Here is a 24,057-nt window from a genome sequence, read left to right as displayed (position 1 = left end):
GGGCTGGGTGCCCGCCCAGGGGCCAGCGCTGCGTTCTGTGGCCCCAGTGTTTTGGGGGTGATGTGGAGAGGCCTCTTTGTGCTTCTCTGGTCCTCTCCACAGACTCCTCTCCCTCCTCCCTGAGCCTCGTCACAACTCATTGTGAGGCACCTGGAACCATCTGAGTGTCTGCCCACCTTCCACTCTTTTTTTTTTTCGTCAGTCGTGGGGCTTGAACTCTGGGCCTGGGCACTGTCCCTCAGCTCTTCAGCTCAAGGCCAGCGCTCTACCGCTTGAGCCACAGCGCCACTTCTGGTTTTCTAGTGGTTAATTGGAGATCAGAGTCTCACAGAGTTTCTTGCCCGGGCTGGCTTTGAGCTGTGATCCTCAGAGCTCAGCCTTCTGAATAGATAGGATTACAGGTGTGCACCCGGCTTTTTTTTTTTTTGTCAGTCCTGGGGTGTGAATGCTGGGCCTGGGTGTTGTCCCTCAGCTCTTTAGCTCAAGGCTAGCACTCTACCACAGTGCCAAAGTGCCACTTCCAGCTTTTTCTGCTTATGTGGTACTGAGGAATCGAAACAAGGGCCTCATACATACAAGGCAAGCACTCCACAAACAGTTACCTTCCCAACCCCCCCCATTTTTGGGGGGGGGGTCAATCGTGGGGCTTGAACTCTGGGCCTGGGCGCTGTCCCTCATCTCTTCAGCTCAAGGCTAGTGCTCTACCGCCTGAGCCACAGCACCACTTCCTGTTTTCTGAGTGGTTTATTGGAGATAAGAGTCTCACTGAGTTTTCTGCCCAGGCTGGCTTTGAACTGCGATCCTCAGATCTCAGCTTCCTGAGTAGCTAAGGTGACAGTGTGAGCCACCGGTGCCGGCTGTCACCTTCCACTCTTCTGCATTTCTGCCTTTCCAGCTCAGGGCTCAGGGGACTGCACAGTCAAGAGCTCCTGGACAGAGCTGGGCGTGGTCAGCCCCCTCCCTCCCCACCCCCAGCCCGGGAAGGCAGAGGCTGGAGGACTGTGAATTTGAAGCCAGCCAGTGGGTCAGGGCCAGGGTCTGCTTTCCAGCCGCCACTCCTGCTTGACTCCCCCCTCCCCCAGACACCCCTGGGTCTTCCTGGCTGGCTCTACTGGGCTCCATTTCCTGCTGTTCTGGGAGGCTGTGGGGCCTTCCTGCCGGTTAACCCCCAACTCCGGATGTGAGGACACTCCCAGAACCCTACCCAGCCGCACGTGATCAGGCTGCAAGGGAAGGGCACACCCCCTAAGAACCGTGATCAGGCTGCAAGGGAAGGGCACACCCCCTAAGAACCGTCTGGAATCCAGGAAGTTGGAGCCTCAGGCAGGAGTCCTGGGGGTCCTGGCAGCCACACCTCCACCCTGCACACAGGATGCTCTAGGACCTCACTGGGGACAGCCCCTCCCAGCCCCTCCTCCGCTCTGTGTTTAGCACAGCCTTCGTTTCCCCCAGATCACACGAGAGAGCTGTCTTGCAGGACCCCTGCTCTGCTCTTGCTCTGGGACCGTGCGGGCCAGGCCCTGGCCCCTGGGGCTAGGATCCAACCTACAATTTCAGAGGATGTGGCCTGCGCAGAGGAGGCTTCTGGTCTAGAGGTACGGTTCAAGTGATAAGAGCTCCTGCCTATCCAGCACCAGGCCTTACGTTCAAACCCCACTATTGCCAAAAAATAAGTGACAAAAGAAAGTAAATGGAGACGTCTGGGATGGTTGAAAGTTTGCCATTCTGTCAACAGGGTTTAGACAATTCTCAAGAAGGGAGCTGGTTATTCCAGAGTTGATTCCACGCGATCCACAGAGACCAGTTCCAGAGCAAGCGCGGCTACTCGACTCCTCCCCGAAAGGAGCGCTCCAGCCCCAGGGCCCAGGCACGCTGGCTTCCTCCTTGGAGGTCACCCCGGAACACAAGGGAGCTGCCCACAGCACTCAGGGACTTCCAGGCGTGGCCAGGGACAGGCATTTCCCCAACCCACAGGCAGGCTGCCTTATCTCCTGCCTTTCCAGATGCTTTCCACGTGTTGGGAGTTCTCTCCCACTCCCAGCCCTGCCCAGCCCAAGCCCAGCTGCGCATTGTGTGTGTGCATGTGTGGGCACGTATGTGTAGGCATATATGTGTGTGCGCGTGCACGCGTGTGTGCATGGGCCAGATGGCCATGCCTAGGCCCTTGAGCAAGATGGAGCAGCCTGGGTGGGGTCACCCTCAGGGGAGGACAGTGATGACCAGCCCTGCCGGGCCCGGACTCACCTCAGGGGAGGACAGTGATGACCAGCCCTGCCATGCCCGGACTCACCCCAGGGGAGGACGATGATGACCAGCCCTGCCGGGCCCGGACTCACCCCAGGGGAGGACGATGATGACCAGCCCTGCCGTGCCCGGACTCACCCCAAGGGAGGACGGTGATGACCAGCCCTGCTGGGCCCGAACTCACCCCAGGGGAGGACGGTGATGACCAGCCCTGCCGGGCCCGGACTCACCCCAGGGGAGGACGGTGATGACCAGCCCTGCCGTGCCCGGACTCACCCCAGGGGAGGACGGTGATGACCAGCCCTGCCTTGCCCGGACTCACCTCAGGGGAGGACGGTGATGACCAGCCCTGCCGGGCCCGGACTCACCCCAGGGGAGCACGGTGATGACCAGCCCTGCCGGGCCTGGACTCACCCCAGGAACTCGCCACCCTGCACTGCCCACTCTGGTTCAGTGCTAAGGGGAGCCTGCTTCTGTGAACTGGCCAGCTCCGTGGAGGGGTGGCCAGGAGTCAGGCGGAGAGCAGGGCCTACCCACCCTTCTCTGCAGCCCGGCCAAGTGCTGGGTGCTGCTGGTATAAACCAGCCCAGCTCTGGCCCTGGAGACTCATCTCTGGAGACCCCTCACAGACAGCTCTTCAGCAGCTACCGGGATCTGTGCAATGTGTTACAGCTCAGGCCACCCCTCCCCCCACCCCCACCATAGCCTCCGGCCCAACTCTGTCCTCTGGGAGCCATGTGACTTCCGGAGCCTCAGTTTCCTCTCCTGTCTCCTGGGGTACCTGCCTGGTGCTAGCTCAGCACTCAGGACAAGGCCCTGGCTTGTCCCCCCCCCCCCCCGCTCTACCCCCCTCCCAGCTGGGTGGGTGGGGTGAAGGGAACTTGGTTGGTTTGGGCAGGAATCCTGTAGCGGTCTACACAGATGGACAAGACTGACCTCATGGACAAAGGCGCCTGGTGGGGGGCACCGGACTCAGGGAAACCTCGAGGTCCCAGAAAGTCTGTGCTCATGGGCTGGGGCTGAGGGTGGAGCTCAAGGACAGCCAGACCCATGAGGCGGAGGCCTGGGGAGCCAAATACAGACCGAGGGATGGGGGGGTTCCTGCCCGATGCTCCCACTGGAAGAGTCCAGGAGGCCAAGATGTTCTTGGCACCCACCCCACAGCAAGGGGTCTGAAAACATCAGTTTGAGAGTGGGTGGTGGCTGAGATCTGAGGACCATGGTTCAAAGATAGCCCAGGCAGGAAAGCCCATGAGACTCTTATCTCTAATAAACTGCTCAGAAAAAGCCGGAAGTGGCACTGTGGCTCAAGTGGTAGAGTGCTACTAGCCTTGAGCAAAAAGAGGCTCAGGGGGGCTGGGAAGGTGGCTCAGTGGTAGAGCGCTTGCCTTGCATGCCTGAGGCCCTGGGTTCGATTCCTCAGTACCACATAAGCAAAAAGAAAAAAGCCGGAAGTGGCGCTGTGGCTCAAGTGGTAGAGCACTAGCCTTGAGCTGAGGGATAGCGCCCAGGCCCAGAGTTCAGGCCCCACGACCGGACCAAAAAAAAAAAAAAGAGGCTCAAGGACGGCACCTAGGCCCTGAGTTCAAGCCCTAGCCTAGCACCAGAAAAAAAAAAGAAAAAAGAAAAGAAAGCTGAACCTGGATTGACCCATCAAGGAGCCCTGGAGACAGGCCGTAGCGGCACTGGTGTTGGCAAAATCCAAATGTAGAGATCTTACCTGGATTTTTATTGTTTTTTTTTTTTTTTTGGTTTTTTTTGCCAGTCATGGTGCCTGAACTCTGGGCCTGGGCACTGTCCCTCAGCTCTTCAGCTCAAGGCTAGTGCTCTACCACTTGAGACACAGCACTACTTCCAGCTTTTTCTGCTTATGTGGTGCTAAGGAATCGAACCCAGGGCCTCATGCATGCAAGGCAAGCATTCTACCACTGAGCCACCTTCCCAGCCCCTTACCTAGATTTTTAAAAATTATGGAATGGACAGTACTTTATTCTATAAACTAGTGCAAATGTTCCCATGGCCTAAGGAAAACAGAGGCTGGCTTTAGATAGAAAGGTTAAGGAGAGCAGAAAGAAGCACACAATGCAGACTGGCCACTTCAAAGTTCCTTGAGAGATGGAGATGGGAGAGGAGAATGTGGAGAAGCCACGGGCTGGTATCAGGTCACTCTTTGGTCAGGGGAGAGAGCTTCGCCACCACACTGATGGGGCAATCTGGCTGCTGTCTCTGGTCAGGTGACAAGGTCTTGGTCTTGGTCTTGGTGATGGGAAACTTCAGCCTGAGAATCTCCTGAGACTAATTTTTAGTCTGCTTAGTTGGGTCCCAGTGAATTTTAGATGATGATGATGATGATGGTGGTGGTGGTCATAAAGTTTGAACTCAGGGCCTGGGTGCTGTCCCTGAGCCACAGCTCTACTTCCATTTTTTTCTGGTGGGTAACTGAAGATAAGAGTCTCATAGAGGGGCAGGGAAGGTAGCTCAGCAGTAGAGTGCATGCCTTGCAAGCATGAGGTCCTGGGTTCGATTCCTCAGCACCACATAAACAGAAAAAGCCGGAAGTAGCCCTGTGGCTCCAATGGTAGAGCGCTAGCCTTGAGCTGAAGAGCTGAGGGACAGCGCCCAGACCCAGAGTTCAGACCTCATGACCGGCAAAAAAAAGAGTCTCATAGAGCCGGGCACCAGTGGCTCACACCTGTAATCCTAGGAGGCTGAGATCTGAGGATGGCAGTTCAAAGCCAGCCCAGGCAGGAAAGTCTGTGAGACTCTTTTTTTTTTTTTTGGGTCCAGTCGTGGGGCCTGAACTCTGGGCCTGGGTGCTGTCCCTCAGCTCTTCAGCTCAAGGCTGGTACTCTACCACTTGAGCCACAGCACCACTTCTGGCTTTTTTCTTTTTACTTATGTGGTGCTGAGGAATCAAACCCTGGGCCTCGTGCATGCAAGGCAAGCGCTCTTCCACTGAGCCACAGCCCCGTCTGTGAGACTCTTATCTCCAATAAAGCACTAGAAAACCAGAAGTAGCACTGTGGCTCAAGTGGTAGAGCGCTTTCCTTGAGCTGAAGAGAGGAGGGACAGCGCCCAAGCCCAGAGTTCAAGCCCCACAACCAACCAAAAAAAAAAGAGTCTCATAGAGACTTTTCTGCCCAGGCTGGCTTCAAACCCTGATCCTCAGATCTCAGCCTCCTGAGTAGCTAGGATTACAGGCATGAGCCAACAGTTCATTATATATTTTTTATATAATGATGTTAGATGCTGGTGGCTCACACTTGTAATTCTAGCTCCTAAAGAGGCTGAGATCTGAGGATATTAGTTTGAAGCCAGCCCGAGCAGAAAAGTCTCTAACCTTGAACAAAAAGGTTCAGAAACTGCCCAGGCCTTGAGTTCAAGCTCCAGGACTGGCACCAAAATAAATATGTCACTATTATACATTAAAACATTTTTCTCCACCTGAAAACTATTTTTTCTGATTTTAGGAGAGATAAGGGTATTTCTGCCGACATGACCGTGAGTCTGCAGTGTCTTGGGGTGAGTGGCCTGCGCAGAGTGGCCCCTGCCCCAAGGCTGCGGGGTCAGAGAGGACAAATCGCTCCTGGAGCCTGGAGACCCCTCAACCTCCTCCTTCCAGTGCGGTCCCTTCGGATGCCCCCGTGGCTGGTAGAGCTGTAGCCACAAGAAGCACAGCCTGCCCACCGTCTGGGCATAGGCTCAGCTCCTCCAGCCTTCTGGAGCAGCTCCACTGTTCAGCCCTAAGAAGGAACAGGGGCTCCAAGCCTGGCATGGGAGGACCCTCTCTGGGAACAGGGAGGAGCTGCCTGTTTCATTGCTCTGTCCAGAGATAGGATCAGACCCGGGAAGAAACCCAGGGGGCTGCTGGGGGGCTTCTGGCTCCTCAGGAAACCCCAGGCCCCGCAGAGCCCACGCCTTTACCAAGAACCGGAAACGGAGCAGGAAGTGTGTGCGTGCCTTTACCTAGAACTGGAAACGAAATAGGAAGTGTAGCAGTAAAAATAGAAGTTCCAGTTGGGCTGATCAGGCGTGGAAAGTCGGCGCCACACCTTCCGCCCGGCCGAGGTTGGCTCAGGCACACGCATGGCCGGCTTGGGACTGCCCAGCCTCCTGCCCTCTGTTCACGGGCACCTCCTGGGCCACTGCGGCTTCCTAAGGACTGCACGCTGTGGTGGGGGCACTGATTCCCAAGAATGGCCGGCCAGGCCCAGAAGTCTGGGCCATTCTCCTTGTCCATCTTCAGCCTCTTGGCTCCTGTGGGGCCAGCCTCAGAGCTAGCCACGCCCTGGCATACTTCCAAACGGGACAGCTTGAGCAAGGTGTGTTACACCTGAGCCTCCTGCTGGGTGTCAGCCACCGAGCAGGCCGTCCGAGATGGGGCGCTCAGTGACAGGCCAGGTCCCCAGGTCCCACTCAAGGGAGATGGGGTTTCTCCCTCACACCTTCTCAGCCTGCTGCCCCTACAGGTCGCAGCCGCTCCGGCTCGAGTCCCTCAGGCCTCCGCTTGGCTCACGTTGGAGTTGGGAGGCCAGGGCTCCATTCAGGCCACTTACGGCGTGTTACAGCCAGGCTTCCTGGGCTCTCTACTCCCTGGAATGTGCTGGAAACCCCAGCTCCTGCTGGCCTCCGGAGAGAATGAGGCGGTGAAGGTGGAGTCCATACCCCTGCAGGAAGGTCTGCGCCGCAGCGGGAGTGCTCCCCTCCTGACCGCAGTCCTCCCTGCTCCGTCCTGTCAGGCCCCGCCCAGCTGAGCCCGGAATGATGGTGACCCCAAGAGCGCAGGCAGGTGAGTCGACCTCTCCAGGAACAGGAAGTGGGTTATTCCCAGAGTGGCCACTCTCGAGGTCAGGGAGTGGCCACAGACCACACAGCGGTGACTCGGCTCCCCAGGCCCGCCCTGGCCGGCCGGCCCCTCCCACCCCTGTGCCCAGGCCTGTGGGAATCTCTGGTCGGGGCAGGCAGGGTCTGGTGGCAGGCGGCAGGACCAGGCCTCCATGAAGAGCCATCCGCAGCCAGTGCAGCCACACACGGAGTCCTGGCCAGGAAAGACCGCACCAGGAGCTGCAAATGTTTGGAGAAAGTTGTGGGCTTGTAACTCTGGCTTGGACGTTTTCCACGTGGATGACGGAAGAGGCTCCGCGTGTGAGGCCCTGGGGAAGCCCCGCAGGGGTCCAGGCTCCTGGCTGGAGGTCGGGTGCAGCAAGCAAGCCCTCCATGGCGCGAGGGAGGGCTGGACACCACCCGGGAGCTGTTTGGCATCCAGGGCCCAGGGCTGGCCCTTCCCACATGGTGTCTGGGACAGGTCACTTCCCACGAGCGGAGGTCGCTGGTGTCGTCCATCTGGGCCAGAAGGGTCAGGAATGCTGCTCACCAGGGCACAGCTGCCCCAGGGTCCTCCCCTCCCCCCACCTCACCGCTGGATGCCAATGACAGCGAGGAGATGGGGTCTGAATGGGCTCAGGGCGCCTTAGTGTGGCAAGAGAGCACCTATTGCTGGGCACAAGGAGGGCTGAGTCATCGGGCCCATGGGCAAGCCATGGGGGCCTTCACCCCAGCACCGGAGCTAGGACAGGCCAGGTCACCCGAGCAGCGTGGAGCTCCGCGGAGCTGGAGGGAAGGCCGGCCTCAGCCTGGGCCCATCCCCAGGAGCAGGAAGCAGCTGGGAAAACAAGATAGGCAGCATGCCGGTGGCCAGCGCAGCCCGGGGATGGCCGGTGGCACTCTTACTCTACCCACCCTGCTGTCCAGCAGCGAGCAAACTGCGGGGCGATGGGGGATGGGTGAGGTGGGGTTGCGGCTGCCCCTCCCCCCCCAGGGTCTCACAGCCCTGCTGCCCCCCCAGAGGGGCTCTGCTGAGCTGTGATGGCCCCCATCTAGCCCCCCCCCCACTCCAATGTCACTATCGCCAGCCTGCATCACCTTTAGAATCAGAAAATAACAAGAGGGCACTTCAAAAACAATAAAGCCATGGCCCCAGCCTGCCGGGGCTGGGTGGCAGCAGGCGGTAAGATCATCAGGGCAGGGCTTCGTGAACTCCCAGTTGGGTCAGTCTCCAGATGCCTCCGGTCACCAGCCTGGCCGCCCAGATCTGCGTTGGTGTCTGGTATTATGACTCTGGTATTATGAGCCTCACGGGCCTGGAGGGAGTCTGCGGGATGACTCAACCTCATTCCCACCATCCCACGATCAACACCGAGCCTGCAGGAACAATCTCTCCCTGGCTGGAGCCGGGGACAGCGCTGGCAGCTCACAGATGAGGCCCTTTGTGAAGGGGGCCTCAGGAACAGCCCAGCCTCTGGAGTTCTGACAAGGCCTCACCCTGGTCCTCTCAGCCGTGGGTCTCGGGGCAGGCCGGGGCACCGGGGTGGGGGTGGGGCAGCCAGCACGGGCTGGCCTGGGGAACAGGCAGCTGCTTCCTATCTCTGCGGATAAAGCTGCCGCTGCAGTGGAGTCACCGCTGTGACGGAGTCTCCGCCGTGGGGCCTGTTCCCACTCTCTGACCTCGAGAGTGGCCATTCTGGGAATAGCCCACTTCCTGTTCCCAGAGAGGTTGACTCACTTTCTTCCTCTCCTGGGGTCATTCATCAACCTGCTTCACCTCCAGTCTCAGCTGGGCGGGGCTGGGAAAGGACGGACTCAGGGAGGGCTGAGGGCAGGTGGTCAGCACCACCAGCTGTTTGGGCTGCTGGCTCACAGGCAGACCTTCCTGCAGGGGTGCGTACTCTACAGTGTGCACAGCTGACCCCTTATTGTCTCCTCTGGAGAGCCCGAGCACTGGGACAGGAGTCCACTGCCACTGACCCAGGCTGACTCCTTCCCTGCTCCCTACCCCATTCCACACTGTGTGTCTGTGTGACACGGTCATGTGGTCTCCTGTGGCCAGCCGACATGGCATCACGACCTCATCTGTAGGTGAGGACACAGGCTCATGGGGGTGGCGTTCACTGGCCAAGGTCACTGCTTTCTGACTGGACCCTGGTGTGGTGTGGTGCAGGAGCCCAGCTTATACTCAGGCAACAGGCCCAGGCAGGGAGGTCCAGGCTTCTACCTCTGGCAGGTGAGAGATGACCAGAGGCCCGGCAGCCCAACCCAGGCCCAGACCCTCTGTTACATGCTGCTGTGCAGCCCTGCCAGACCTCCATCAGGACCTATGCTGGCTCAGGCTCTAGTGTGGGCATGGATGCTCTGATGCGGGAACAGCAGACATCCTCCTGCTTCTCCTCAGTGCGGCTGCTCTACGCCCTGGAGAATGGGGTGGCTGGGGCGGATGATTCCAGGGAAGCTGCCCCTGGAACCTTTCCTGACTGCGCTCACGCGTGCATGCGCGCGCGCACACACACACACACACACACATGCACACACACACATTTTTCCTGCCCTGGAGCTCTTCATCTCAAGTGAACCCCCCAGAACCTCTAGGGGAGTGGGAACCTGGTTATGAGTGCAAGTTGCACACTAGTGTCTGGCCAAGAGTACCCAGTGGCACACTAGTATGTAGGAACGTTTGTCGAACGTGCCCATGTGAATCCACGGGCTGGCCTGGGTGCCCTCGGCTGGCCTGGAGAGCCCTGGGGAAGGCTTAAGGGAGGCACGCTGGGAAGTCCGGCGTCTGTCCAGAGGAGGACCGGCTGCAGGACGTGGGCTGGTATGGCAGTCCGGCCACGCGGGAGTCGGAGGGGAGGCCTGAAGCAGGGCACTGGTGCCCGGTGTTTGGAAAGCCCTCCACGTTACCTGCCTTCTGATAAGATTTTCCTGGTGGAAACCAGTTAGTTGGCCTCCTTTTGGTTTTGTTGGGAATTTTGTTGTCTGTTTTGTCTGTTTTTTGGAAACATTCATGGGTATCTGGCACAAAAATAAAAATGTGAGCTGGGTGCCTGTCATCCTAGCTACTCAGGAGGCTGAGATCTGAGGACCACCGTTCAAAGCCAGCCTGGGCAGGAAAGTCCATGAGACTCTTAGTTCTAACTAACCGCCAGGAAACCAGAAGTGGCACTGTGGCTCAAGTGGTGGAGCACTCTCCTTGAGCTGAACAGCTGAGGCCCAGAGTTCAAGCCCATGACCAACCAAAAACAAACAAAATGTGATTGCTAGTTTTTTGAGACTGGGTTGGTTGGCTGGGTGGGGGAGGGGTTTCTTCAAGTGCACAGGAAACTCTTGCTGGACTCAGCTCTCAGAGGTCAGGGCAGGTGTCCAGCCCTTCTGACAGTTCAGGCAGGACTAGCTGTCTTCTGGGCTGGGCTGCCACAGAATCTTCTCTGACCCAGAGTCCAGCCTGAGGCCAGCATAAAGCTGACCTCATAGCATGTTTGTGTTGTGAGTAAATGACCCTGAGTAGAGAGAGAGAGATGGGCAGAGCCCGGGCAGGTGGGATGAGCCCTCCTTAGACTCTCAGGGAGTCATTCTCCCTGCCCGTTTACTAGAAGATGTTATTAAACTAATATTTATAAAAATGCTTTTATACTATTTTAATTAATTAAGGCTTAATTAAAATAGCCACGTGCTGGTGGCGCACACCTATACTCATTGCTACTCAGGAGGCTGAGATCTAAGGATGGTGGTTTGAAGTCAGCCTAGACAGGAAAGTCCATGAGATTCTTTTTTTTTTTTTTTTTTTAGGTCCGGTCGTGGGGCCTGAACTCTGGGCCTGGGCGCTGTCCCTCAGCTCTTCAGCTCAAGGCTAGCGCTCTACCGCTTGAGCCACAGCACCACTTCCGGCTTTTTTCTTTTTGCTTATGTGGTGCTGAGGAATCGAACCCAGGGCCTCAGGCATGCAAGGCAAGCGCTCTACCACTGAGCCACTTTCCCAGCCCATCCATGAGATTCTTAATTTCATTTACCACCAAAATCTGGAAGTAGAGCTGTGGCTCAAGTGGTTGAGTGCCAGCCTTGAGCAAAACAAAAACAAAATCTAAGGAATAGTTCCTAGGTCCTGAGTTCAAACCCAAGACCAGTACAAAAATAAATAGAGGTTGGGGATTGAGCTCAGTGGAAGAGCACTTGCCTGGCAAGTGCAAAGCCCTGAGTTCAGTCCTCGGGCCTGAAAAAGAATTCAATTTTGGCCTTGTGTATTTTAGTCTGGTGGTGTGGTTGTGGGTATGGCGGTGTAGTTGTGTGTATGACGGGTGGTGTGTGTAAATTGCCTCTCCTCTTTGCAAACCAGATCTGCGTCTAATGGAGGACTCTACTTTCTGACCTGCCACTGCTGCCAGGATGCTCAGGCGACAGCCCTGCCCTCCTCTGCTGGGTGAGGGCTGGAGGGCGCAGCCCTAACGGCTCTCAGCTGGGAATGCTGTGGACACAGTGTTCTGGGGCCTCTGAGTGGAAGCTCAGCCTGGTCTCCCTCCACCACCAGGCTCCCTGAGCCAGCCCTTGTGCCCTCCAGACACACACAGCCTCACCCCTTCGTGGCAGCTGGATCTAGGTGCTCTTGCCCGCCTGGCTATGAGAGCAGGTCAGTCCTCCGGTCACACGAGCTTGGGGTGGCCTCTCTACTGGTGCCCGACCCCTAGGACTTGGGTCAGGGCCAGGCACAAGCTGGAAAGGCCAGGTTACTGGGTGGGAGAAGGTTTGACCTGCAGCCTCCCACAAAGGCCGGCAGCTGACCAAGGTGCTAATTAGGGCATCTGAGGAGAGGAGGGGGAGGAAGGACCTTGGGAAGTGGCCTCCTGTCTCCCCAGCGCCCTCTGGCTGGAACTCTCTGAGCCCCAGGCTCGGGATCTCGCCCGGCTCTCTGACCTACAATTTCTGCTCCGGAGGCCTGGCCGCCCAAGGCCAGGGGCGTCCCCGCCGCAGGGGTGGGGACACACTCAGGGCGAGTCCAGGTGCGTCGGCGGAGCGACGCCTGTTTTCCCAGGGCTGGGCCCCACCTGACTGCCTTGTTTTGGTTTCCTTGGAGGCCTTGGGCTTATCAATGAGAGCTCGGGAGCTCGGGAGCCCACAGGTACCACAGCCATTAGCAGCTCGGCCCCGCCCCTCCCGGCGAGCCCCGCCCCGCAGCCCCGCCCCGGCGAGCCCCGCCCCTCAGGCCCCGCCCCCGAAGCTCTGAAAGCCTCGATCCGCAGGCCCTGCCCCCATTCAGGCTGCGCGTGCGCGCTAGGCGGCGCCGGGAGGGCTGGGGGGGGGGCTCTGGAGGCGGTGTCCGAGCCCTCCGCGCCCTAGCCTTCGTCCGTAAGCTTGGACCCGAGTCCTCGCTCCCCTTCTGCTTTCAAAGGCTTCTCGTGGTAAAATAGAGAACATGGATGACAGGTACCTACAGCCGAGACCGTGCGCCCCGCCCGTGCGGCCGCAGCCTGCCTCGGGCAGAGGCTGGTTGCAGAGGGGTGGCGGCAGGTCCTCGCGCCCGGCCCGCCCCTCCGCCAGGGCCCCGCCCCTCTGCCCCACCCATGTGGCCGCAGACCTCGCCCAGCCCCCCCCGGCCTCCGGGTTCTTCGTGTTCGCATTTGAGAAACACGTGAAGTCCGTTCCTCGTGGACGCGGAGGAGGACTCGTTGTTGGCAGTTTACACGTGGAGCTTTTAGAGGAGGGGACCGAGGACGACCCCCCCTCCCCTGCCCGGGAGCAGCCCGCCCATCCGGCCTGCTCTGCTCCATCCCGTCTTCCCACGTTATAATAATTATTATTATTCTTTCTCGGTCGTGGAGCTTGAACTCCGGGCCTGGGCGTTGTCCCTCAGCTCTTCAGCTTCAAGCTAGCACTCTACCTTGAGCCACAGCACCACTTCCGGTTTTCTAGTGGTTAATTGGAGATAAGAGTCTCAAGGACTGTTCTGTCCCAGCTGGCTTTGAACCGTGATCCTCAGATCTCAGCCTCCTGAGTAGCTGGGATGACAGGCGTGAGCCACCGGCACCTGCTTTCCCACGTTATTTTGACAGAACTCTCAGAATTTGCTTTAAAAATTTTTTTAAAATTAAAAAATTAAAAATTAAGAGAAAAAGAATTTACATGTACCAGACCCTCATCCCAGGCATGTAGCTTGGCAGAGAGCCAGGGGACCAGCAGAGCTGGTGTCCACAGAGAGCCAGGGAACCAGCCAGGGCTGGGGACCAGCCAGAGCCGGTGTCCAGCAGGGAGCCAGGGGACCAGCCAGAGCCGGTGTCCAGCAGGGAGCCAGGGACCAGCCAGAGCTGGGTGTCCAGCTGGTGAGGGCCGTGGAGCAGAGAGAGAGCCCAGGGCAGGTGAGAGGGGTGAGGAGCCGCCAGGGCCTCATCCAGGAAAACCAGCAGAAAAACAGCTGCTACAAAGTCGGGTGATTCTCCCCCCATGTGCTGCCACCCATTCTCCCCCCCCCCCCCCGCATGGCACGGCTACTCTTGGAGGGCCAGAAGGGAGAGTCTGTCTGCTCCTCCCTGCCCTCTGCTGGGGCCACTGGCAGCCCTGTGGGGTGAGCCCACCCTGACCTGGTTGACAGCAAGGCCACATGTTCCCCAGTGACTGAGCCAGCCGGTTCCTATCAAACAAGAGCCTGCCAGGCCCCAGCCTTAGACAAAGGATGCTTTGTTCAGGCACCAAAATAAACACTTCCCCTGGATATTCACCCAAGGGACTGAATGTAATGTGGGGTGTAAGTTACTCTTTAACTGGCAACAGGATCTAAGCTATGGCCTCTCCTGAGCTCATTTCCTGGAAGGAAGGTATCACCACTGCTAATTTGGGTGTTGATTAGTCAACCCTTTGGTGACCCAGAAGCAGCTGGTGGGGGGGGGTCATCACTGTCACTGGGACCCTGAGAACCAGAACATAGTGGTCACTCCACCAGCCTTCCCTCCCCAGTGACCAAGGAAGAAGATAGTGAAATAGAGGCCCAAGAGCCTGTTCGTTCAGCCCCCTCCCTTAAGTCCTGCCCGTCACTTTGGGAGAGATCTGACAACATGGGCTCCTGTCTAATGCTAGGGCCCTAGCGCTGAGGCCCAGCACCCACCAGGGCCATCCCTAACCTAAGCTAGATTTGTCAATCGGGGTCATGACTGACATATCAAGACTTGTCAACCCTCAGAAATTAAACCACTGGAGAAGGGTTGGGTTGTAGCTCTGTAGTCAAAGTATCCTCACCAAACACATGACAGAGCCTAGGTTCTATCCCCCATTAAACTTAAAAAAAAAAGATAGAGATGCAGGTGGCAATGTGGGAAAATGTCACATGGGATCCACAAGGGCAGCTACCATCGGGACACCATCCTCAATGGGCAGGCAAGGGCAAAAAGTGGGGGCAGGGAGCTAGTCCAGATGGCCCCAAAGAGGGCAAAGAGCCACCGTCCTCCAGACCCACTCTGTCCAGGCCTAGCCTAGCATTGGGGTCCTGGAGGTAGGCTTGGGGCCTGGTGTGTCCTCTGTTCTCTCTGGGACCCCGTGCCCTGTCTGGGACTATGGAAGTGGACCTCGCTGTGGCTGCAGCCCAGGATCCCCCTTTGAGAACTGCAGCTGTGATGGAAGCCCAGCAGAGAGGGTTTGTGTAAGCATGCACTGTGCGCACAGTTCCTCTCAGAAGTTAACTCCCAGAACACCTCCTGGCTAGCCCCATGCCTAGTCTTGTGGGGTTCCGCTGGAGGAGGGAGCTGTGTCCCTCCATTCGAGGGTGGGGGTGGGGGAGGGGGCGGGCGAGTGGCTGGGGCAGTGCAGGTGCAGGAGCGGCTTCCTGGGCTTCCAGTGCATGGGAGGCCATGGGCCACGAGGGCCACTGTCCCTGGAGTGAGGACAAACACACAGGCTCCCTTTCTGTCCCTTTTCAAAAGAGAGGGCTTGCGTTTCATTGAGCCTGTGGAGAACCTGAGCCGCGGAGCTGGGCAGCCCGTGCGGCTCGGAGCTGTCCCCACAGCCGGCTCTTTGTGGGGCGAGCGGCCCGGCGGGCCTCCTGCCAGTCTCCTGGATACTTGAGGACACTGCTCGGCCCATCGTGATGTTCCCAAGCCTCCATTTGGGGCGCTCGGGTTACCTGAAGGCCGGTCGTAGAGAAGGCAGAGGAGAGTGCAGTGAGGCCCAGCAGGGTGGTGTCAGGACCAGGCTCCCGGCTGGCTTCCCAGTTCAGGTGCCCCGAGTTCCCTGGTAGGCTGTGGGAAGTGACTCCCAGATGAAGAATCAGGAGCAGGCCGCTTGTTGGGACAGGCAGCCGGGAGCAGGAAGAAGGAAGAACCAATCTGGGACGGGCCTGGGGGCTCGGGGGCCAAGCCACAGGAGGAGTGCTGGCTGATTCCAGTTTGGGTCTGGGCAGCCAGTGGTCACTGCTGGGGGGCGGGGTGAGGAGGGGATTGCTCTGAAGAAGCCACCAAAGCTGGAAGAAAGCTCAGGGACTGTGCGACTCCAGGGGTCTCCGTCAGGACAGGGTCCATCTTGGCTCTCCCAGGACAATTCAAGCAGGGTACCATCCTTGGAATTCTTTTTTCAAGCAAGGAAGATGTGTGGAGATTTCCTGAGGCTTCCTGCTTCCTCCCCTGTGGAGGGCGGAGATGACCCTCCCAGCTCCCCACTTTGGCGCTGGTCCTGGGGCTTGAGCTCAGGGTCTGGGCTTTGTCAGGGGGTTGGTGCAGTCCCTGTGCTTTTCTGCTCAAGCCTAGCACTTTACCATTTTGAGCCACAGCACCACTTCTACTTTCTTTCTTTCTTTTTGTGGTTAACTGGAGATGTGTGTCATGGACTTTCTGCCTGGGCTGGCTTCAAACTATGATCCTCAGATCTCAGCCTCCTGAGTAGCTAGGATTACAGGTGTGAGCCACCAGCGCCGAGCCTGCCTCTGAGCTTTTGTGCTATCCCTGTACCACTTGATCCAGTTTCACTTCTAGTTTTTCTGGCAGTTAGTTGGACTTGCCTGTTGGGGCTGGCTTTGAGCCATGGTCCTCACATCGCAGCCTCCTGAGGAGCTAGGATTGCGGGTGTGAGCCGCTGGTGCCTTGCAGCTGAGGTGCTGCCGCGTCAGCAGTGGTGTGTGCACACCTTCCCTCTACTGTCCCCCAGCACCGGCCAGTTCCCACTGTGCTCCCCCGCCCTGCCCTGCATAGTTGCAGGGTGGTCAACCTCACTCCTTGCCCCAGGGGAGGCCTTATGACCACGGCCAGGCACTCTGGCTCCACCTACAGGCCACTCTCAGTACATGTCGGCTTAGGAAGCCGTTCTGGACTAGCAACTGCAGTTCAAATGGTCTCTTACCCAGCCCAGCACAAGATATGAGCTCCAACGAGAACAGATTTACTTTAGGTGTGGAGGGAAACAGCCATCCAGCCTGTGTGCGAAGAGCTTCCATGGGACACGGTGGACATCCTTGCTTTCTCCTCCCAGCAAGCTCAGACTACCACAGCCCAGTCCCCTCCCAGTGCTCACCAGCGGGGACACCTTCAGCCTGCCACAACCTTTCAGCCTGTTTCCTCTTCTGACATAACACCTTGTTGGATTCCAGGGAACACACAGGAAGCTCCATGGCACGAGGCTGGTGTTGGTCCCTTCTACAGTGAGCAGCAGCTGCCAGACTCTAGTGGGTGTCAAGGCAGGGCCGCAGTCCTGTTCTTCCAAAGATCCGCAATCTCCACAGCCTGCACCTGGGCATCAGCATGTCCCAGGAACCTGAGTCAGTGTATCAGTAACTTTGAAGGGTCTTTCCTTACCATGCTACAGGAGGACCTCCTCTGGAGGCTGAGCAGAGGTGTGTGTCTGACGGTGCAAGACTCCAGGGTCAGCACTAAGCCTCACCTCCGTCAGGTGGCTCATGCCTGCAATTCCTAGTTACAGGAAGCTGAGGCCTAGAAGCCATGGTTCCAGGCAAGCCTTGGCAGACTCCATCTCCAGCTAATCAGCAAAAAGCAGGGCTAGAGGCATGGCTCAAGTGGTAAGGTATCACCATGAATAAGCTGAAGTTTCTGACTTCAAGCCTCTGATACTGGCATACCTAAGAACAGCCTTGGAGCCTGGTGTCGAGTAATGCTTTCACATAGGCTTCCCACAGGTAGCAAACCCAACACTAAGAGACACGAGGTAGGTTTGTTCCCACCTTCAAAGTGGATGGAGGGGCTGGGAAGGTGGCTCAGTGGTAGAGTGCTTGCCTTGCATGCATGAGGTCCTGGGTTCGATTCCTCAGCACCACATAAACAGAAAAAGCTGGAAGTGGCGCTGTGACTCAAGCGGTAGAGAGCTCACCTTGAGCTAAAGAGCTGAGGCACAGCGCCCAGGCAGAGTTCAGGTCCACGACCAGCAAAAAAAAACAAAAACAAAAAAACCCAAAGTGGATTGAGGCTACGGCAGGTCTGATTGTGGCAGGCACCTGACAGGCATTTACCACAGCCCAGGACCTTTATTTTTTGTCAGTTATGGGGCTTGAACTCTAGTCCTGCGTACTGTCCCTGAGCTCTTTAGCTCAAGGCTAGCACGCTGCCACTTGAGCCACAATGCCGCTTCCAGCTTTTTTTTTTTTTTTTACTGTTTATGTGGAATTGAACCCAGGGCCTCATGCATGCCAGGCAAGCACTCTACTGCTGAGCCACCTTCCCAGCCCCGGCCCAGACTTCTACTACATGCTGCAGACAGGTACAGGGAGTCTACAGCTGGACTCGCACAGCCTACCAAATGCCCAGCTCGCAGCGGACTCACGCCTACCTCATGAGTGATACCAGCTGTACCATCTTTTTGCACCTTGACTCAAGGGGTCTTTGGAAATGCTTTAATTGGAGATGAATACTATAGATTATGAATTTGCTATCAGACCAAGTAAGGGTAGTAGCAATGATTAGTTTTTTGGTTGTGGGGCTTGAATTCAGGGCCTAGGTTCTGTCCCCGACCTTTGTGCTTAAGGATTGTGCCCTACCACTTTGAGCCACAGCACTTCCAGTCTGAGTGGTTACATTTCTAGGCATGGGCGCTGGCACCTGGCTTGGCTTTTTGTTTGAGACGTCTTCTTCTGTTGCCTTGCACCTGTGGTTCTTGCCTCACTCTCCTGCGTGTGGGGATAGGTATACATCACGCCTGGTTTTCAACTGGCTTGCATGTGCTTGTATGTATATGTGTGCATACACACTGGTATGGGGTTTGAGTTCAGAGCCTCAAGCTTTTGTTTGTCCTTTTCAGCTTGTGATTGGTACTTTACCACCTAAGCCACACCTCAACTTCTGGCTTTTTGCAGGTTTATTGGAGAGAAGAGTCTCTTGGATTTGTCTACCTTAGGCTGGCTTTGAACCAGGCCTCAGATTCTCAGATCTTATGTAGCTAGGATAATAGTTCTGAGTATCCAGCTCAATTGTTTTTTTTTTGGTCGGTCATGGAGCTTGAACTCTGGGCCTGGGCGCTGTCCTTGAGCTCTTCAGCTCAAGGCTAGCTCTTTACCACTTGAGCCACAGCACCACAGTGGTTTATTGGAGGCAAGAGTCTCAAGGACTTTCCTGCCTGGGCTGGCTTTGAACCGCGATCCTCAGATCTCAGCCTCCTGAGTAGCTAGGATTACTGGCGTGAGCCACCAGCACCTGGCTTCCTTTCCCTTCTCGTGTTAGCCTTCATAATTCTGAGTTGGAACTTACATAATTAACGTTTCATTTTTGCAGAAGTGTGAACAGGCTCAGAGGTCAGGAGGTGGGCTGCAGATCAGTGGTTTATAGACGTTTATTGAACATTACAGTTGACTGAGTGCCTAGATTGTGACCAGGACCACATCTGAGACCCTGGAGGCCTAGGTTTCCTAGGATGGCCGCCGGGTGTGAGGCTCAGTGCCTGCTGCACGAGCAGGACCCCAGGGGAGGACACACTGGAACCTGCACGGTGTGGTGCATCTCACAGACACATTTTATTCATGCCACAGAAGTGGTGCCCCTACAAGGATATGTACAGCGGTGTTCCATGTTCCCAGCTAACAAAGCTTGCTCAAACGTGCAGGCAGACCAGCGTTTCCCGTCATGCAGAGGAGCTAATGATGGCCGTGAGATGGCGCAGGAGCGGAACCTTCCAAGGAGAAGCACAATGTAGATTCGATTCAGAAAGGAAGCAGCAAAACATGATTTGCTTTCTAAGTATCAACAAGTAGAAAGTTTAAACAATTTTCAAGGCTACAAGACAGCACGGAGGAGTATTTCTCCGGGGAACTCTCAGCGTGACTTTTGCATAGGACTCTGCTGCGGCAGCTCATTTTCAGAGGCATGGAATGGTCCCCCATCCCCCACCACACAGAGGAGAAACAGAGAAGAAACACCCCACCAGAACTAGGGCATGGATCTGGTAAGGAGCTTCCTTGTAAACACATTCTGAACGCCGCCAGGAACTCCCCAGGGTAGCAGGCTCACACAGCTAACTGCTGCTCTTCTATCACTGGCATCGGCTGTCTCCAATTTCTCCTTTTTCTATTATCCTGGGAAATTTTACTTGACTCACTGGGGTGAAGGGTCTTGTGGTGCTGGTCCTGGGGCCTTGACTCAGGGCCTGGGTGCTGTCTCTTAGCTCTTTTTCTCAATCTGGAGCTCTACCACTTTAGCCACACCTCTACTTCTGGCTTTGTGGTGGTGAACCTCACGTAAGTCTCACAGACTTTCCTTCTTTTTCTTTGTTGTCGGTTGTGGGGCTTGACTCTGGGCCTGGGCGCTGTCCCTCAGCTCTTCAGCTCAAGGCTAGCGCTCTACCACTTGAGCCACAGCACCACTTTCTGGCCTTTTCTTTTTATGTGGTGCTGAGGAATCAAATCCACGGCCTCATGCATGCATGCAAGGCAAGCACCCTACCACTGAGCCACCTTCCCAACCCTTCACAGATTTTCCTGACCACTGGTTTTGAACTGTGATCCTCAGATCTCAGCCTCCTGAGTAGCTAGGAATTCAAGTGTGAACCAATTGTGCCTGGCACATGTTGGTTTTTAATTCATTCATAAATCCAGAATTCTCTACAGCAATCTTCATATTTGCAAGTATTCTACTCTACTTCACATACTTACTGCATATAGATTCATTTTAATTCAGAACTGATACAATTTGGTTTGAAAAGATAAGATGGTGTTTTTCATTTCCTAACCATTCAAAGAAGAAAAAAAAACTTACCTTTTAAAGCCTTACTTCTTTTATCTAAAATAAAAGTGAAAAATTGGTTGCATCAATGCTGTAGAAAACATCTTTTGATAACTGTCAAAATCAACATTTGGCTGAGACGTCACAGCTCAGGCGAAGCAGTAGAGGGAGCACTGGGCAAACAGGAGTCACCCGTGGGGTGGCTTCCGACGCAGGGCCCCTTGCTCCCTTCGCATTCGGATAGCTCGCTTCTTCCCTCCTCCCTTCCACACCCTCACTGGTAGCTCCCCTTCTTCCTTCCTCTTCCCAATCAAGGGCTTACTACACAACTGGGCTTTGTCTCTGTTCCATGGAGAACCACATTCTTATTCCCCCATTTCAAGTTTCATTAGGAAGACATGGCAGTTGAGAAAGCATGAGACAGCACTGCACATAGCACTGTGTTCAAGGCATCTCAGCCTGTGTCACTTAAGATGAAGGGCGCTTCCTGCGTATTAGTGCTACTGTCATACCCAGGTTATCAAGGTTCTTGTTCAGTTTCTCTACCGCCCCCAGGCTTTTCCCAGTCAGCCTCCACTGCCCAGATTCTCACAAAGGATCACAATAGATCAATGTTTGTGCCCTGTGAAGAACCACTGATCTGATTCAGGAAAGTTTTCTTCTTAAGCTCAAACAATAATAATAAGAACTTACCAGCGCTCCTGATCTTATACACGATGAAGCCCATCAACCCCATCCCTACCCAGATCTCCTGGTAAACCTGGGTGTAGTAGGGCTTCAGGGGGACCCAGACATTTTTCATAAAGCTTTGAAGCATCTGAAAATGAACAGTGACAAACATCAGCCTATCTTCCACCAACACTGTGCCCCAAGTCACACACCACCCCACTTTAAGTGGGAACTCTGCGGGTAAGTGAAACCACAGGGTCAGGTATGATTTCCTCATGAAACAAACACCCAGGTCTGGGCACACTGTCCAGTAGTAGCTCACTCCCAAGCCCATGGCTCCCTACACAACAGATAGCATAGGACAAACATCCAAACACGACATAATTTATTTAATAAATAAATAACCAACTGGATTTAACTGGAAAAGCCACTGATATCTGAACTTAGGGGTCCTTTATGTGCTGGGCTCTAAGGAATGCTTTCAATGTATCTACAACGAACTCTAGCAGACTCCATGCTAGATACCTTGCTTTCACTTTAAGATGAAAGAGAGCAGGTAAGTCATTCCAGCAGCTGTGAGCAGCTCTGAGCACTTCCTATCTCCTGGAAGCTGCACCATGGCTACGTGTCTTGCCTGGTCCACAACCCGTCCTCTCACATCACTACCACATACACTACTCTGGCCGGTGTCCTCGCGTGTCACCACCATATGCAGAATTCTACTTCTCTCCCCTGTTGTGATTTTCCATGGTCCCAGCGTGTCAGCTTTGTAGGCCCAACCCAGTGATAGGCCAATGGTTGCTTAAATATCTTAATCTGGGGTTGGGTTGTAGTTCAGTGGTACAGTGGCTTGCTTAGCACAGGCACCACCCTCAGTTTGATTCTTAGCACCACACATAAGAAAATGACTGTGCCGGGCACTGGTGGCTCACACCTGTCATCCTACTTACTCAGGAGGCTGAGATGTGAGGATCGCAGTTCAAAGCCAGCCCAGGCAGGAAAAGCTATGAAACTCTTATTTCCAATAAACCACCAGAAAACTGGAAGTGGTGCTGTGGCGTGGAGAGCAGGGATAGCACCCAGGCCCAGAGTTTAAGCCCCACGACCAACAAAAAAAATATAAAAAATATAAAATGACCAAACCTGCACGGTCTTTTATTCACACAGCAAATGTAAACTAGGTATAACTCTTAGGAGCAAAGAAACAGAATTGGGCTATCTAGAGACATGTCCTCAGCCAAGGTATGGATATGCTTAGAGGCCAGAATGAACTTGGAGAACTGAAATGTGCCACCTGACCACTATACAGTTGCTGGTTTTCTGATCTTCCTTTTTTTTTTTGTCAGTCGTGGGGCTTGAACTCTGCGCCTGGGCGCTGTCCCTGCACTTTTCAGCTCAAGGCCAGTGCTCTATTGCGTGAGCCACAGAGCCACTTCTGGTTTTCTAGTGGTTTATTGGAGGTAAGGGTCTCACGGACTTTCTTGCCCGGCTGGTTTTGAATCTCAATCCTCAGATCTCAGCCTCCTGAGTAGCTAGGATTACAGGCTCCTGGCTCTGATCTTCCTTTTGGGCACCAAGTTGATGCATGGCTCCTTGAGTGCCACCTTGTGATCTTCTCTTGGAACTCTTGTGGGTCATCTCTGCACTCAAATTTCTTCTCATTGTATCCTGCCTCTGTGACAGAGTATTAAAGGTTCCAAGGAACCTATCAACAGCTTTCTCTTGAGAAAATCCAAACAGGACTCAAGGGGGATTCTGGGACAAGGAGTGAATCCCTCCCCTCTGGGACCAGAAAGGACTGGAATGGTGCTGGGGAACCTGGGTCTCAATACCAGCTATGCTTGCTCTGCTCTGATGCTGCTGCTTTGTAGGGGCCCTCCACCTACCTCACAGAGCAATCAGTGGGGTCCAGAAGGAATACAAAGGACCCAGCTAAGAATTCAGTAAAGGATCATAGCAGTAACAGAAACAATCACTAAAAATGCTTAGCCAACAATAATCCCAAGCCACTGGCATTTCTAGCAAGGATAAAACAACAAAAAAAACCTCACTGCTTGGAGCAGTAGCTCATGACTAGAGTCCTAGATACTCTGTAGGTTAAGATTGATGAGACTGAGGATCAAGGCAAGAAGAGAAAGAAGTTTGGGATGTCAAATCTCAACCAATAAAAAAGCTGGATATAGTTGGGTGCTGCGTGGCTCATGTCTGTAATCCTAGCCATTCAGGGAGGCTGACATCTGAGGATCATGGTTCAAAGCCAGTCTGGATAGGAAAGTCTGTGAGACTCTTATCTCCAAGTAACCACCTGAAAACTGTGTCAAAGCGGTAGAGCGCTGGCCGTGAACAAAAGGACTCAGGGACAGCACATAGGTCTAGTTCAAGCCTGACTGACCAAAACCAAAACACAAAAACAATTGGACGCAGGCATGTGCCTGTCATCCTACTTATACTGGAAGCATAAACAGGATTGAGGCCCAAGCCTCTATTTGAAAAATAATGAAAGCAGAAAGGTCTGGAGTGTGGCTCAAGTGGAGAGCATCTGCCTGGTAAATTCAAAACCTTGTGTTCAAACTTTTTAAACTTCAAACATTAAAACAACGCCCAAGTCTCCATTCAGGTGAGGTGAGGGCATCAGGCACAATGAGATCAAGGACAAGTACACTGGAGAGTGAAAAGGACTCCAGCCCAGGGTCTAGCCACCTTAGCATTGTCTCCTCCCCTCAAATTACCACGGGTCCCTGGTGGCGTGGGGGTGGGTGCGTGCCACCACTCAAGACCCAGAACATACTCCAATAGGCAGCTTTACTTCTGCTGTATTCGCTGGAACAAGTGAAACGTTCCTCGTGAGAGGACCTTTCCTTTTTCCGTCCGAGTCCCTTCATCCCAGCCACTCTTCCTCTTTTGAGGTCTCATCCCAGCGGCTGGAGGTGCGCTCAGGGTAAGGCGTCAGATGCCGGGTTTGAGTGCCGCTCTCGGACAAGAAAGGAACCAAGAAAACAGCTCGTCCCCCTGGCACGTTACGCTGGACGTTGCCTATACCTAGCCGTCGACCCCAGCCTTGCGTGTGCAGTGCACCGTGAGGAAGGTGACCAGCCAGCTCCAGGAGGCGGGTGGGGGCCGAGCCCCGGCCCCGCGGCAGCCCCCTCCATCGGGGGGGTCGGGCCGGCCCCGTGCTCCCCGGCCGTTC

At 55.3% G+C, this 24,057-nt stretch overlaps 1 protein-coding gene across 1 annotated transcript; it reads right to left on the bottom strand.

Annotated features, from left to right (window-relative positions):
• Nucleotides 1-18,888: 18,888 nt before the first annotated feature.
• LOC105984238 (chromosome unknown open reading frame, human C14orf2) lies at nt 18,889-21,018 on the bottom strand. Its single transcript, XM_013014350.1, has 3 exons — nt 20,895-21,018; nt 20,235-20,258; nt 18,889-19,152 (listed from the first exon to the last, which is right to left on the bottom strand). Exons 1-3 carry the CDS (start codon nt 21,016-21,018, stop codon nt 19,118-19,120), a joined length of 183 nt encoding a protein of 60 aa, XP_012869804.1. The 3' UTR covers nt 18,889-19,117.
• Nucleotides 21,019-24,057: the final 3,039 nt, after the last annotated feature.

This window comes from Dipodomys ordii, unplaced genomic scaffold, assembly GCF_000151885.1.
Source record: "Dipodomys ordii isolate 6190 unplaced genomic scaffold, Dord_2.0 Scaffold2, whole genome shotgun sequence".
NCBI classification, from domain to species: Eukaryota; Metazoa; Chordata; class Mammalia; order Rodentia; family Heteromyidae; genus Dipodomys; species Dipodomys ordii.
Note: the sequence above shows the minus strand (reverse complement) of the source record. Positions and strands in the feature narration are given on the sequence as shown.

What these genes read in the sequence shown, in the direction of transcription:
- LOC105984238 (XM_013014350.1), bottom strand. Translation starts at nt 21,018, where the DNA reads ATGCTTCAAAGCTTTATGAAAAATGTCTGGGTCCCCCTGAAGCCCTAC. An exon ending in GTATAAGATCAGGAGCGCTG is followed by an intron (nt 20,259 to 20,894) that starts GTAAGTTCTTAT and finishes CTTTTATTTTAG; the next exon opens with ATAAAAGAAGTAAGGCTTTA. An exon ending in AAGAAGTAAGGCTTTAAAAG is followed by an intron (nt 19,153 to 20,234) that starts GTAAGTTTTTTT and finishes TCTCCTTGGAAG; the next exon opens with GTTCCGCTCCTGCGCCATCT.